This window comes from Macaca fascicularis, chromosome 5 (assembly GCF_037993035.2).
Source record: "Macaca fascicularis isolate 582-1 chromosome 5, T2T-MFA8v1.1".
NCBI lineage: Eukaryota > Metazoa > Chordata > Mammalia > Primates > Cercopithecidae > Macaca > Macaca fascicularis.
Genome location: NC_088379.1, coordinates 105,228,827 through 105,245,075, shown reverse-complemented (window position 1 = coordinate 105,245,075; position 16,249 = coordinate 105,228,827). Strand labels below are relative to the sequence as shown.

Sequence of the window (16,249 nt, the reverse complement as noted above, 5' to 3'; positions counted from 1 at the left end):
AAGAGCCTAGGGCAATAATTAACTGGTTTCTGGGTATATAGGTCATTTCATGGCTACACCAAGGGAATTCTATCTGAGACCAGGCTTTGACTACCATAGTGCAATTTAAATTGTGCAGAATTTTAATTAACAGCAAAATATTTCAGTGATAAAATAATAGAACTGCTGAAGAATTGTATCAGGTTTCTAATTTACCTGCACCTCATTGAAAATCCATTTTTTGGTGAGCTCCCCATTCTATCTCTTTATTGTATTATTTGTATGAAATTCAATGTTTTGCTATTGCTAAGGTCTGAATTATTCATTTCTTATATCTATGGTTTTTAGAGTAGCATTTAGATAAAGGTAATTCTCACATACACTAAGTTACTCTATTGCAGTTTTAAAAATAGTATTAGGTTGTTGCAAAAGTAAAGGCAAAAACCACAATTACTTTTGCAACAACCTAATAAGTAGTTCTAATTAATGGCATCTCTTGGCTTTGAAACTAACGAAATAACTTATTTTTCATACTTTACTACTTCCCCCCCTAGTTTTATGAAATCCTATCAGTGACTTCTAACTCTCTAACTCTATAGTAATAACTTGCTGCCAGTTTTTAAATTATTCATTACTTCTAATAAGCAATGGATCCTTTTTTTCTCTTTTTCAAGTCCCTTTTAGCTATCTAATCTTAAGAAGATGTTCCAAGTGAAATTCAAGCTGCACTTAGCTAAAGATTTACTGGGTCATTTCTGAAGGCAGAGAACATATCAATATTAATTCAGGTGTTTTTGTTTTTCTTTAAAGAGCTGCAACAGAATTTACAAAAGCAAATTTGGAATTTGAAATTCCAAATTTGGAAAAGCAAATTTCTCAATGACATAAATAAATCATTTTCTATAATAATTAGGAAATAATTATCAAAAATATTAGATGGCTTGTAATGTTTAATATCTATGGGATAGAAATTAATAGTGCAGAGCACAAGAAAAGATTAGTTTTATTAGCCACCTTCCTAATTTCCGTCTCATACAACATTAGAAAATTACATTAGAACATTAAATGACATATGGAAAAAAAAAAAACAAGTAAAAGAAGAAACAATGTTTGAAGATGATGATTTTGTGTTTTAAAATGTTTTGTTTTTCCTCTAACTCAATTTCAGAAACTAATAAGCAATTACTGTCTTGTACTTTAAGCAAATTATGGTATTACATCTTGATGATTTCACTTTTCTGAACAAACACCAGTAGTATTGAAGGAAAGAGCATCTCCCTGTAGTTACACACAGAGCATGAAGCCAATGGTTTGTTCTTCTGACAAAAGATTACAGATAAGGAAATGCTGGATGGTAAGTCATTTCTCTGACTGTATATCATAATTGATTCATGCAATAAAAAGAAAATTTTCTTTGTTGGATTAAAAATGTTACAAGATAATCTACACTTTGCCCTGGGGATGAGATATCGCATTTCTGAGAGTAATTTTAGGGGAAACTGGGGTAAATAAATGTTTCCTAATTTAGGCAAAGATCCTGGTATCCTTTTTCAGTCCTTGCAGCAATACTCAGAACACTGAGGCCAGTAAAGTATGTCACCTGTGGACAAATCACTATTATGTGACAGAAATTTCAGGGTTCAGCCTTTGTCCACGTTCTTGATACCATATGCTTCCCCCTAACTTCATTAAGCCCTCTATCCTCCCTGAATTCTAGATGACTTATTAAAAGTTGCCCTTGAGTTATAACACTTTTTGAGAGGAATGAATGGTAACTAGTTGTTAATTATTGGTGTGTCATGCACCATGTCAGGTGCATATTGTGACTGCTGTCATCACAACTCTGTGGTAGCTGGTAGTTCTTCAGAAACTTTCTTCATTAAATGAGCTGATGTTTTCACTGGAGACAAAAGGAAAACAGAGTCTGATGTCATGATTATTCACACATTTGTCTGCACTTACAGAAGGACATCCTTTACAGTGGCTCTGGAAGACCTGCCCCACAATGGGAATGGCCGTGTACTTTGAATCAACTGCTTTGATTATGGTTGCAGCCTGTTTTCCAGACATCAGTCTTGGGCCTGCCTCGGTTGTCTTCAGCTCTAATTTCTGCCTGCATAATACCAAAGGGAAATGCTATATTATAATCATTCTTTTGAGTGAACAAGATACTAATTGCCACTCTTTTGGCAAACAAGATAGTAATTTATTCAAGTTGTATACAGCCATGTCTTTCAAACTGTGATATCTCCATAGGTAACTGAAAGCTCATTATGAAGTCTTTCTGCAGCAACAATTGTATGAAAAGATTTGAAAATTTAAGTTTGGATTTTCAAAATATTATGTCAACAGTATACAGGGAAGAAAAATTGCCTGGATGATGTATAAGATATGCGACGTCAGCTCTTTTGAATTTAGCCCAGCTTTCTGAAAATGATACTGTCAATAAAACCATGTGTTACTTATTAACCAAGACAGCTAGAAAAGCTTATTTTCCAAAAATAGTCTCAACTATATTTTTGTCTGACATGCTCTTCCAGAACCTGTCTGTCTCAAAAAGTAGGGTCTACATCCCTCTCCTTGAACCCTGGTAGGACTCTGCAACTGCCTCAACTAATAGAGGAGAGTGAAAGTAATGCTATGTGATCTCTACAGCTATATCTTAAAAGAGGATTCAGCTTTTCTCTGGCACACTATCAGCACATGTGCTTCGGAGCCTCGAGCTACTACATAAGAAGTCTGACATGAAGCTGCCATGCTGAGAGGCCACAGGGAAATAAAAGATACTTGCGCCAGGAGCCTCAGTTGTTTGAGTCTTTCCAGCCCATGCACCAGATACATGGGGGAACAACCTTTAAATAGTTTGACTGTCTGCAACTACATAGATGCCGAGCAAGGCCAAGGCAAGCCTATAAATTATGACAGAGAACAAAACAGTGATTGTTGCATTTTATACCACTAAATCTGGGGTTGTTTGTTACATAGCAATGGAAATCTCATAGGCCTGATAAGTAACTTAAAATATTGATTTTATATGAAAATATAATAAAACATTATAGATATACCGGTAGTATATGAAGTAGAAAGCAAAATTCTACTCCAGATGAGGCTTCTATAAAATTTCAAGCATTGTAACGAGGCATTTTTACTAATATTTTGTATCTATTTGGTACTAATATTAGAGCTACTCCAGAGAAATTTGAGAAGCAATGGCATAAGGTATAATACATTCACTGTTAGAAAACATTGTTTTCTGAATTAAAACCTGAAAATAACAGAAACTCTAAGATTTAAAATCCTAGTTCTTAATCCTGTTAGAACAATTCTGTCCAGAGAAATGGTCTTCAATTGAAAAACAGGCCTAAATATTTAAGTTGCATAAGTCATATCAAAAATTTTGTCACATCCCTTTACTATGGAACTTTTTGTTTTTAACAACAATATTTATTTTAAAACTCTTAAAGAGAAAAATTACAAATGCTACCACTTTTTAACCTTAACATATAAAACATTTGACAGAGAAATTAGAAAATGAACTAGAATGAATCAAGTAGTTTGTCTTTTTAAAACTTAAAATCTGTTCAATAAATAATTGATTTTTAATACAATTTTATTTAAAACGTAGTTATTTACCATGTGCCATGAATTGTTGTAGATGATGTAAAAAATAAAGATGAACAAGATATAATTACTACTTTCAAGGAGCTCACAGCTGAAATGAGGAAGCACAATGAATACAGTCATGTGCTTCACAAGGACATTTTGGTCAATGATGGACCCATGTATGGAGGTGGTCCCACAGGATTATGAAGCTGAAACATTCCTCTTGCCCAGTGACATCATAGCTGTCCTATCATCATAGTGCAAAGCATTACTCACATATTTCTGCCAATGCTGGTGGAAACACACTACTGTGCTACTGTTATATAAAAGTATAGCACATGCAGTTATGTACAATACATATTTGATAATGATGACAAATGACTATTAGTGATTTCTGTATTTATTATATCATACCTTTTATTATTATTTTAGAGTGTACTCATTCTACTTATTAAAAAAATTAACTATAAGACAGTCTCAGGCAGGTTCTTCAGGAGGTATTCCAGAAGAAGGCATTGTTATCAGAAGAGGTGACAGCTCCACATATGTTATTGCACCTGAAGACCTTTCAGTGAGACAAGATTTGGAGGTTGTAGGTGCCTTCCACTGGAGGAAGACAGTGATATTGATGATCCTGACCTTGTGTAGACCTAGGCTAATATATATGTTTATGTCTTCAGTTTTTACCCGGAAATTTTTTAAAGTAAAAAATTTAAAAATAGAAAAAAGCTTGTAGAATAAAGATTTAAAGAAAAAATATTTTTGTAATCTGTACAAAGTGTTTTAAATTATGTTATTACAGAGTAGCTCAAAAGTTAACAAAAATTAAAGAGTTTTTAAAGTAAAAACGTTACAGTAAGCTAAGGTTAATTTATGATAGAGGAAAAAGGATTTTTAGAAATTCAGTGTAGCATAAGTGTACAGTGTTTATAAAGTCTACAGTAGTGTACAGTGATGTCCTAGTCTATGATATTCACTCAGTGCTCATTTGGTGATTCATCCAGAGCAACTTTCAGCCCTGCAAATTTCATTTACATACCTTTTATGAATAAAGGTACACCTACATAGTATCTTTTATACTGCATTTTTTTACTGACTTTTTCTATGTTTAGATACGTAAAAACTTATCATTATGTTTAATTGTCTACAGTATGCAGTACAGCAATATGCTATACAGGTTTGTAGCCTAGGAACAATAGGCTATACCATATAATGTAGTGTAGGTTATGCCATCTAGGTTTGTGTATGTATACTCTATGATGTTTGCACAATGATGAAATTGCCTAACAATGCATTTCTCAGAACTTATTCCCATTGTTAAGCAACGCATGACTACACACACACACACACACACACACACACAGATCTATTTACAAATCAAGTATAATAATATAACAAAGAATAGCAAAGAAAATAAAAATTTCAGCATTATCTTACTTTGATACTATTTTCCCTGTAATGGTTTGTAGGAAATTGAGTCCAAAAGCGTGTGTTTCTTCAGCAAGCACAGCTATAACAAAGCTGTCTTCTATCTTATAGGTGGTGACAGATGTAGCTTTTGAACTGACACCCAAGACCTAAATAAATAAATAGCCATCTTTATAACAAGTAATCATCTTTTAAATTATCGAATCAAGTAAATAGCAAACTGTCTTTTGGTCTACAAAACAACTTCCTCATTACACCCATCCCTCATTATTAACACCTACAACTCACTGAAATGGGTCTATTCATTTCATATATGTGAATTTACAGCCTAAACTAAAAATTATAAATGCTTCAAAATTCTATTTCTACTTTATTTTTCTATTACATTAATCTCTACAAAATGTAATTATTTGAATGCCTCAAAGAAAGTGATATCTATCATACCTGATTTGGGGTCGTAAATCCAGACCTCGCTATTTTGCATGAATCCAAGGCCTTAATTTTGATCACTTTGCCTTGATGAGCCTGGTAGGTCACTTTACAATTTCCAGAGATATCTACCTAAAAAGAGAGCAAGGGCATAATGTTTGGGATTCCTTGTGGGCCAGTTGAGTTCTAATGAGAAGTGGCTTGAAAACTGAGGTCTCTAATATGCCACAGGGGACTTTTTTTTTTCTCCCCCAGGATGATAAGATACAAAGACAGGAACAAGGTTTCTGGTAGCTTGTTGATTCCTTCCCATTCTCTTTGGTTGAGTCTTACTAGCGCCTTCTCATTTTTTTCAGGAATAATGTAGGATTTCCTACTTCTCTCTAAATCCAATCAGAATTAGACAAATGGCCTGGTAACATTTGAAACTTCTGATAAATGGGTAATTCTGTGGCAAGGGAGTTGATTGTTAAAGTTGTATCTAGATTCTGTGCATGTGTGTGTGTGGTGTGTGTGTGTGTGGTGTGTGTGTGTGTGGTGTGTATGTGTGTGGTGTGTGTGTGGGTGTGTGTGTGTGTGTGTGTGTGTGTAACTTCAACTAGCTGAATATGATTAGAAATTCTTAAAATCCTGTGGGACTAACTCAAATCATCATTAGTTACACATCATTAGTTTGAATTGAGGCAAATGTATCTCAATACAGATTCTGTCTAGCTTCTCTGAGCTTTCTCCTGGGGCCTCTGCCAGCATCACAGAAGCAGAGGTCTCTTTTCTAGCAAGCTAACCAACATTCTTTTGGTCCAACCCTACCATCAGATTTTTCACCCACTCATGGGCTGGTTGAATTCAGTCTAAGAAACTTGGACTCCAGTCTTGACCCCAGGTATGATACTGGAAGGTCCACCTAACTTCTCTAGTTTCTTCTTTTGCAAAATGAACAGTGTTGGTACAGACGAGTGGTTCCCCACCTTGACAAGGCATCCAAATAATCCACAAAGACTGTTAAAATACAGATATTTGGCCAAGCGCGGTGGCTCATGCCTGTAATCCCAGCATTTTGGGAGGCCAAGGTGAGCAGATCATCTGAGGTCAGGAGTTCAAGACCAACCTGGCCAACATGGTGAAACCCCGTCTCTACTAAAAATACAAGCTGGGCATGGTGGTGCCTGCCTGTAATCCCAGCTGCTTGGGAAGTTGAGGCAGGAGAATCACTTGAACCTGGGAGGCAGAGGTTGCAGTGAGCTGAGATTGCGCCATTGCACTCCAGCCTGGGCCACAGAGTGAGACTCCATCTCAAAAAACAAACAAACAAACAAACAAACAAAAAACAGATATTCAGTCCTCCCTGATCTACTGAATCAGAATCTCTGGGATGAATATAGGGAATCTATATTTGTAACAAGCCCCTCCATGGTACAGTGGTGCACAGTGACGTCTGGGAACCACTGGAATGATTCCCACGACGTTCCTTTAGTGTAAATAATTCTAATTCTCTAGGTAAACAAGACTTCACTACACAACTCACCTTTTCTGAGCATTATCTTAGTAGTAACTCTTCTACTTAAATTGTGTAAGTAGAAATCCTTACAAACTTATTGAGATGCTGAATCCTTAATAATATTTGTAAGTACCTCATTGGTGGTTCCAGAGCTTAACTGTGTCTGAAATAGGCTAGCCAGGCCTCTTTTGATATTTTCTATGGCCACTGGCTCATTTTGATATGAGTAGAACTCTTTGACCTGGTGGAGAGAGGGGAACAGAACACAAATGAAGCAAAAATGCATAATTTATCAGATTTAGTTAAATAAGTGTCAAAGTCAGATGCTTACCTGTATTAATCCTGGGAGAAAGAGATCTGACACTCCAAATCTGGAATTTCGTTTTTGTGAAAAGAAGCTATTTAAAATCTCTGAGACCATCAGAATGTGAAGTTTAGAGAGACTGATAGTGAAGGCTCTTGCACGATGGGCACAGCATTGGGCAAGAGCACTGATATAAGCTGGGAGCCTCATGAAAACAAGGGTGGCCCAAGGGAAGAGAAATGAACATTCTGTTTGAACATGTCAGCATGTTCTCTACCTGTAATGGTACTTGAAACAAAAAATAACTAAAGTTTAAAATAACAGCAAATAAAAAAGTCCTTGGCCGAAAATGGCAATCACTACCTTTGAGATTCCTGAGATGGCACAGCCTCTATGGGCTATCGCAAGGCCCCAGGCGTGGCCATAATACCCATGGTCAACATTTCACAGGGGCAATGTTCTTCACCTTCCAGAGTATTTATATTGGTATTGGGTAAAGGTATACCTATATATACACACACATATATATATATACACATACAGAAGGCTGGGAAATTTGAGGTTGAGATTGCTACTGCTCCATAACCTGCCCCAGGCACTGCTTTGAGGTTCCCATCAGAAGACAGAGAAAGGAGGTTGAAATGAGGAGGGTGACTATGATTTGGCAGGAATAGTAAGCCACTTAGCTTTGTTTTATCATCTTTGATATCTATAGGCACAGAGATGATAACAGTGTCTTTTGCCATTTTGATAATTTAATGTTGAAGAAACAAGGATAAAAGTACAAAGCGAATTTAATGGAAAGCAGCTTGTTGGTTTTCATCCTGTAGACTTGATACACATCACACAATTTAGAAATAGAGGATAGATACGTGTTCCCTGTAAAAATTCTCAAGGTCTATGATAATTACAGTTGAGCATTTCTACCAGAAATATCCTGAATGCCTTCCTAGTACTCTTTAAAACCAACCACAGCTTCTAAAGTAAAACATAAAGCTCAATAACTATGCAATGAATCCAAATAATACCAAGCTCAGTAATTTAGCCTACATAAAGACTCTCTTGTGCCTTAGAAGAAGAGAATATTTTTCCTGAATTATCCAAACAAGTGTCTCAAATCTCTATTTTTACTTCCTACATATACTCTGCCTAGTGATGGATTTACTAGGTACTTTATCTGGCAATCAGCTTTAGTCATTAGACTGGACTAACCTATAAATGTTGGAATAGTGTTTGTCCAACTTAGAAAGAAACTGGAATAATGACCTCAGTGTCTGAAAATTCACAGTATCATATTCTCAAACAAATCACTGGCAATATCTCAGACCCAAGCCTGAGTTTCTGAAGTTCTATTTTGTAAACTGTATCTCCTTCCTTTAATAATCATAATGTAATTTCCTTTTCAAATATTTGGAATTGTATCTCCAGATATCATGACTATTAGAAGTTCATAACTAGATTACCCCAAAATAGTCAGAAAGTGTTCACTCAGTGGCAATACACACATGTCTATATGGCCCATGTCTTTTTGGTATGAACCATAAACACTTTAGAAAGCAAGATCTCCTAAGTGGGAAAAACAAAAGCATTGTCACCACTGTGTCATTTTCCTTCCAGGCTACAAAATGTACCTGAACTATTTTTAAAGTTTTACCTAGAAGGTAAGGAAACCCAGTTCTTGGATTTAATCTTTGGACTATGCATAAGATTAAGTGGTTATCTGTTATTGACCCACTGCTATGGACCAAGTTTTGATCTTGACCTCTGGATCCCTTAGAAAATGGTGTTAGAGCCTTTTTTTCCCTCCTGGCAGGCTGAATGATAGCTATAAACTGTGAGACACAAAGAAAAAAGTTTTTTTCATCCTTTCTATTAGTTTTTATTGCTTCCCCAGAACTAGAAAAATGAACACATCTCTTTTTCTTTTATATGACTGCTACTTCTAGGGCCTAAATTCTTTTTCTTTAGTGCAGACTGATGAGATCCAAAGTGAAGATAGTACTGATATCCACACCAGCTAAATGTCAAAACTGTTAGAATTGAGCTGCCTTGTAATCATTTAAAAAATAATAACATGAAGTCAGAATTTTGCAGTTCAAGCCACATGGCTGTCACAGCAATAATCTTAAATTTATTATTTCACAACAGGAACTGAGTAAGTTTTATTATACTCAGGCCATAAAGTTGATTACTTCATTCAGCATTGAAATTAGTTCTGAACATCCAACAGCACAGGGCTCTTATCTAAATTCACAGTACTCAGAGCTTCCAAAGAGCAGCAGCAGGTACGACCTGGTTACAAACGAAGTCTTTAATCCAAGGAAACCACACCTAGAGGGAGACTGGGTAAAATGGCTGGGAAGGCAGTGCAGTGCCTCTTCCAGCCAAATATGAGGGGCCAATTTCCTCTTGAAATAGGTAGTCATCATTCATATTGTTTTTTTCTTAGGAAGACAATGCCTTTCTCCACACCTTCCTTTATATATCTTTTAAAAATAAGAGGAGACTAAATTCCATTAAGTGGCCAAACAATCAAAATAATAAAAAGAATCCCAGCAAACAAAGATTAGTAATTTTATATTTGATATCTATCTAAGACAGAGCATGGCTAGGAAATGACACATTGGAGAACAAACATGTAAAGGAATATATAACAAATTTCAGAAGGACTTTCAAGTGTCACATTTCTTGTGGCAGTTCAGTGTGTGTACAAGAGCCATGCTGATTTAGAGAGCAAATCAATGCCTGGAAACAATACAAAATAAAGGCCCAATTCAGCAGCCACGTGGTTAATTTAGTCAACACAAAGCCAAAACCAGAAATGGAAATCTGGTAATTATCCAGTTAATTGGATTAGCCTTTCAGGCCAAAAAAAGAATCCATAGTATAACTTGAGGCATCTTTCACTCATCAGCGTTAATCAACTTAATCAGATTACTGTCACGTTTCCAACTCTATGATTTGTAGATAAAACTGGAGTCATGCCCACTTATGTAGGGAAGATGAGTGGGCATAGAAAAAAGATGTGCTATGAATATGTATCTAAGTATTTTAATGGACTCTCTTTTAAAATGTAAACATGAGACCCTCATATGGGAAAGGGAGAGAGGGGGAGGTCTGGAAGGACAAAAGTTACATGCTGATGAGCATCCTTGAAATCACAGAAACTTCAGGGAGCACAACTTAATTTGAGCCTATAGTAGAAAATGCTCTCTAAGAAAGTAGCCCGTCTGCAGTTTACTCTGCCTGTTCATAATTTCTCTCATAGTAAACTGAAATGATAATTTAAGTAATGATCTTTCTGATACTGATATGGCCAAAACTTCCTGTTGGCTTCTTAGTCTTCATTGTTTTTTCCAACAAATACTTTATTATATATTTGAAAGATACGATGATGTACTTTAACCTGTGGTTACAGTAAATCATCGCAAATCATAGCTCCTCTAGAATTAGCCCACTGCATTACTAAAATAATGATGTGGCAGTTCCATCCTAGCCTTTGAACAGTGAGGGTACTGAGTCCTTTCATGTGTGTAGCAGAAGACTTTGTACTCAGCTGCTACCAAAGGAGCTATAAAATGATTGGTTGTCATTAAGATTATAAATGCAAATAATATCTATGAACTCAAGTGTCTTGCCATATTGGAAGCTCAGAGAAGAAAATAACAATATTTCATGTTGTTAACAAAGTTGAGCCATAAGAAAATCAAATAAGTCAACTGATCTCATGATGTAAATAAGGAACACTGCAAGTCAACCAAAGAAGCAGGCATTTCTCCAAATACTTTCCAGCTGGAAGACAGTAGACATAAAAGTTTGAGCATAGACTCTATTTCAAATCCCAACTCCACCGCCTGCCAGTTGTATGACCATAGGCAAATTTCTTAACCTTTCTTAACTTTGGTTCCTCAACTATCACAAGAGGTTGATAAGGCAGCTGTTACTGCTCAGGGCCATTACAAGAATAAAAGAGACAAGTCATGTAATGCCTTTGGTCAGCACCTAGCACACAGTAAGTGCTTAGTTCGTCTTAGCTATTATAAAGTAAACAATAAGTAAAACCTTTATCAAAGTTCAATTCAGTTGAGCCCTATATAATCTTATTTGTTTATCCTTTATTTTAGAAGTATCTATATTCAGTCCCCCCTATGAGCAAGGTGCTGAATAGACAGAGATACAACTCTGTCCATGAGAAACTTACTCTGAATGTGGAGAGCCAAGACATAAAAAGAGAATGACAATACACTGTGATAAATGCTTTGATAGAAATAGGCCCAGAGGTTTGGGAAGATGTTGGAGAAAGCTTCATAAAAATATGCAGTGCAAGGCATGATTCTGGGTGCTTTGGGGAAGGAGGGAGTGGAAGGGCATGGATGTGAGGGGAGAGGCTGAAATACAAAGAGGAATTGGATTTTTTTCTATCCAAGATCCATAATCTAGCAATGAACACAAATGATCAAAAAGAAAGTGATAAGGGTCATGAGTGAGCTGCAAAGTGCTAAGAGTATTCTAAAGAGTGATGGTTATTTCCAGCTGGCTGGAAGGGTGTGAACTTTATGACAGAAATGGCATGTGAGCAGTCAGAAACATGGGAAGTATTTTGACAAGTGGAGAAGGAAGACAAAGCATTCTTAAAGATAGTGATTCATACTTGGTTGTAGGAGAGGTGAAAATACAAGATTTCTTCTTGTGAGCTCCTTTTTAGAACTTCATACAAAAATGTGCATCATGATTAGCAATATACATATATGAAATGTCCAAAGTATTTGTTTTCAAATACTTTAGTTGAAAATAAATAAAGTATTACTTTATCAGTATATAAAGATCAGTTTATCTTTATTTTGAATTTAGAAAGTGAAATTTTAGAGATGTATGGAGTTATAAGTCTAATGTTCCCTTTCTGTTTTCCTGCTTTTGTTCCTAAAACTGAGCTCTCATCTTTAGACACATTTTTATGTATGTCAGCACACTATCTGTAATTTTCATAAACACACATATGTAATGCCTAATAATTAACTGATCACAATTGTTTCTCAATTCCAAATTTATTAAGACCATTTTAAGTGACTAGACTCAAGTCGTAAGTAATGCACACTTATAGAATTTTTAAAACAGAATTTCAAATAGATATTATAAAGTGTTCAATCATTATTTTAATATACAAAATGCTTTTCCATGTCATAGTTTTAAAATAATTTCTAAAGGCTTTGAAAAACTCTACTTTAGACTTGTCATACCCTTTTAAAAGCTTTAACCTTGTACTTTAGCCAAATATTGATAATCTCATAACAAATCAATATTACTAATCTAAGTTGGATCATTTCAGTCTCATAATTTGTCTTCTTTCCTGAATTTATCCAATGATGCTTTGATGACTTCCTTTGTTACATTGTTTGTAATCCCTTATAATTTGATAAGAAAATTACCTTTTAATAATGCCTTTCATCAATAAATAAATACTTGATTCTACTATAAAGATTTTCAGAAAAATAGGAAACAAATTGGCTAGTAAATGTAAGGGAACTCGGGGCATTGATTTAGTTTAGAAACATTTAATTTACAACCTCAGTTCTTTAGTTCTTGAAGAAATTCCATTTACCATAAAAGTAGTTATAATGTGATTACCGCAAAATAGTATCTGCTGAAGGGAAGAAAAATATGAAGTTGGAGAAGAAGATGTGGAACCTAAACGCCCCTTTACCTTTCCATGGATTAGATGAAGGAGCATAGGTCTTTGCAGAGCTTCCAAGTTTTCCTTTCCCATGATTTTAAGTGGACTTTTTCCTTTGAAGATGCTTTTCGCTCCTCTCTGCTGATTCACATTTTCAACATTTACATCCTTCATCTGGAGTAACAGAAAGAAACCTGTTTAAAAAAAACTTCCTATGTCTGTCTTCATCAGAGTCTCTCTGCAAATAAAATGGTAAAGAAACAGACAGAGTTGGCCACAATTTCTTCTGTCATTTTCAGTTCATGATTTACAGGACTTTGCCACTCACTTTAAAAGAATGGAGAAGGTATTTAAAAACTAGGTTTTTTAATAAGGTAAAAATAGCAATACTTAAAGAACTCTGTGACTTTAGGCTTAAAATAACTATGACTTGAATATGATTCTTTCCTATCGTTGCCCCTTTTCATTTGTTTTGTGTGGTTTCTGTCTGCCTGATCACTTCACTTTCTTTACCACTTGTTGGAAAGGACCCCCGCCCCCTTCTACCTCATCTGTGTAAATAACAATAAAGCTGAATTACTGAATAAGGAGGAATATAATGTTTTCTGGAGAATAGTTTACTGTTGTATTGAGAAATGGCTCAGAGAGATGGATGATGATGCTTTGATCCAACTTGGAAAACACAACAGCAATTAGAGACATCCAAAGAAGCAAATATCACTTGTAAATGGATTGCTATGACACCTCATTATAAAGGACACCAGCAACTACTTGTTCCAAATACTTTGTCCTGTGTGCCTGTTTCACACCAAGATGCAGAATAACTGACTTTACTCAAGGAATCTATTATCTTTAGGTTCTTGAGAAGCAAATAAGGGAATCACCATATATTACCATTGGAAAAGTCCCCAGAGACCATCTAATTTGGCCTCCCTCTTCAACACATAAATCTAAACCATTTTAACTGACCAAACACTGTTATTTGGGGGAGTACTTGGTTCCTTCCTCAGGAAGAACACAGACTGGGTTTACTCTCTCTTCAGTAATTCTACCTGTTGTATCAAGGAATGCAGGAACCTCCTAACTGATCTCCTCTTGAGTTAGTGGTCTAAATCATTTTCCATACAAAATGGATTATTGACCCTTCTCTCCGAGAACATTTTGAAAAGACTCTAGTATAATGTCCCTATTAACATGATCTATAGAACTGAACACCATACTCTGGTTGTTTACCAGTATATACCTTCTGTTGTCTGTTTCAACAATTTGGAAAGATCAGTTCACTTTTCATCAGCAAAACCTTTAAATATGTAGAATTGCTTATTTTAGTGATAGATAACAAACTAAATGGATGTCTAACCAAGAACCCAAAACAAGTGCTGTCAAATGGTAGACTTCTCAAAAACTTCTGACATCTAATCTTTGCATTTATCTGGTAGAAAATGCCCACCGTGATTTGGATCAGTTGGTCATCATCACCATCAGGATTCCTCCACAATAAGGCCACATCCACGTTGGAGGAAATGCGGTAGCCCACGCTGTCTTGCAGTTTTCCTTTGCCCCGATCAAGAAGAACTTCAGTGGAGTACGTGAGCTTGTACAGCCGGTCATTATTTAATGAGAGACCAGTTGTGTGACCTGCATAAAGATAATGACACAAATCAAGTTTTCATTGTAAGGGAACATGCTGTCTCACCATCAGTGCATCTCTCTACCACAGTGGGGCTCAGGAAGCTTGGTAAATATTCGCTGATTGAAACATGGTTCTACTTCGTCTGCTGAAATCTTTGACTTGTAAAATATAGATAAACAAACAAAAAACAAACAAAGAAGTTCCCATTTCAGAGAACTTTAGTTTGTATTCCTAATCAATTATCAGCTAGTGCCATGGTTGAACTATATATATTTTGTTGTTTTGTTTAAATGCCATTGTATTTCTCTTAATTATATGAATATGATTTCAAGTAGATGACCCACCAATAATTGGTTTATAAATGTAATATGAGCCATTTGTAATTAACATATTATTTAAATGCAAGCAGATCAATTCCAAAGTAATTTTAGCGGTTAGAAGGAAGTTCTTTAATTTGGATATTTTTGATATTTAAGAAACATCTCTTCAGTGCAATTTACTCTATTAATGTAATTAGCAAACTTTTAGTACAAAGGTACATTTCAGGGCTGTACATATGTAACTTTAAATTAGCTGTGCCCAAATAAAATAATGTCTTACTATATGAAATCTTAGTACAGGCTTAAACTTGGCATGGCTTAATTTAAAAAGATCAAATAGTATACAAATCTGTACTGTGATCCAAGAAAACTGATAAATGAATGCGTTCACACAGTATCCAATTCAGTTTACCTAACCAAAAGAAATGCCAAGGAGCAAGTCTTTTCCCAGAGATGACTTAAAATGAATGGTCACATAAAGTTTTTTTCTTCTGTGTATTTTCTATCTATGGTTCTCAGGAGATAGTTAAAAAAGACTTCAGTTTACCTTATTCCTCAATGCTAAAGGGGTTTCATTGCCCGGTTTACTATAATAGGAAACCATAATCTTTTTTTCTCTCAGGAAATATACATATGGGGAGAGGTACAGGAAAGGGGTTTGGGGTGACTAAACCAAAGCAAAGCAGTCGAGAAAGGTGATAGCAAAAACTACTTTGCAATGCCAAAAAATTAAGAAAACCTCTGAAAAGGACTTACCCACCTACACAGTAACAATCTGTTCACTGTCTCCTCTATCTATGACAGCACATACTTGCCCAGAGGAAATAGTGGTCAAAAATCCATCATCTGCATGTTATATGTATTAACTTATTTAATCCTCACAAAAATCTAATGAGGTAGGCACTATTATTAGTCTCATTTTATAGATGAAGAGACTGAGGGGACACAGAAACAATATAATTTACCTAAGGTCACTCATCATAGAGATAATTTTTTTTTTCTTTTTTTTTTGAGACAGTCTTGCTCTGTCAGCCAGGTTGAAGCACAGTGGCATGATTTCAGTTCACTGCAACCTCCATCTACCGGGGTCAAGCAATTCTCCTGCCTCAGCCTAGCCTCCTGGGTAGCTGGGATTACAAGTTACAAGGCATATGCCACCACACCCAGCTAATTTTTGTATTTTTAGTAGAGATAGGGTTTCACAATGTTAGCCAGGCTGGTCTCAAACTCCTGACCTCAGGTAATCCACCCATCTCGGCCTCCCAAAGTGCTGGGATTATAGATGCACGTCTGGCTGGAGACATGATTTTAATCCAGGCTGTCTGTCTGTAAAGATTATGCTCTTACCTATACTATATATCTCTAAAACTTTAGGTTGCATTAT

At 35.6% G+C, this 16,249-nt stretch overlaps 1 protein-coding gene across 2 annotated transcripts in view; it reads right to left on the bottom strand.

Moving 5' to 3' along the window:
• MTTP (microsomal triglyceride transfer protein) overlaps positions 1-16,249 on the bottom strand; it is a 58,856-nt gene that overhangs the window by 26,588 nt on the left and 16,019 nt on the right. For both annotated transcript variants that reach the window (XM_074040962.1, XM_005555531.4), the window contains exons 2-7: positions 14,363-14,550; positions 12,943-13,086; positions 7,071-7,178; positions 5,455-5,571; positions 5,020-5,159; positions 1,942-2,092 (exon numbers count right to left, since the gene is read on the bottom strand). In XM_074040962.1, coding sequence (XP_073897063.1) covers positions 1,942-2,092; positions 5,020-5,159; positions 5,455-5,571; positions 7,071-7,178; positions 12,943-13,086 — 660 coding nt within the window. In that variant the 5' untranslated portion in view covers positions 14,363-14,550. The remainder of the gene's footprint in view (positions 1-1,941; positions 2,093-5,019; positions 5,160-5,454; positions 5,572-7,070; positions 7,179-12,942; positions 13,087-14,362; positions 14,551-16,249) is intronic.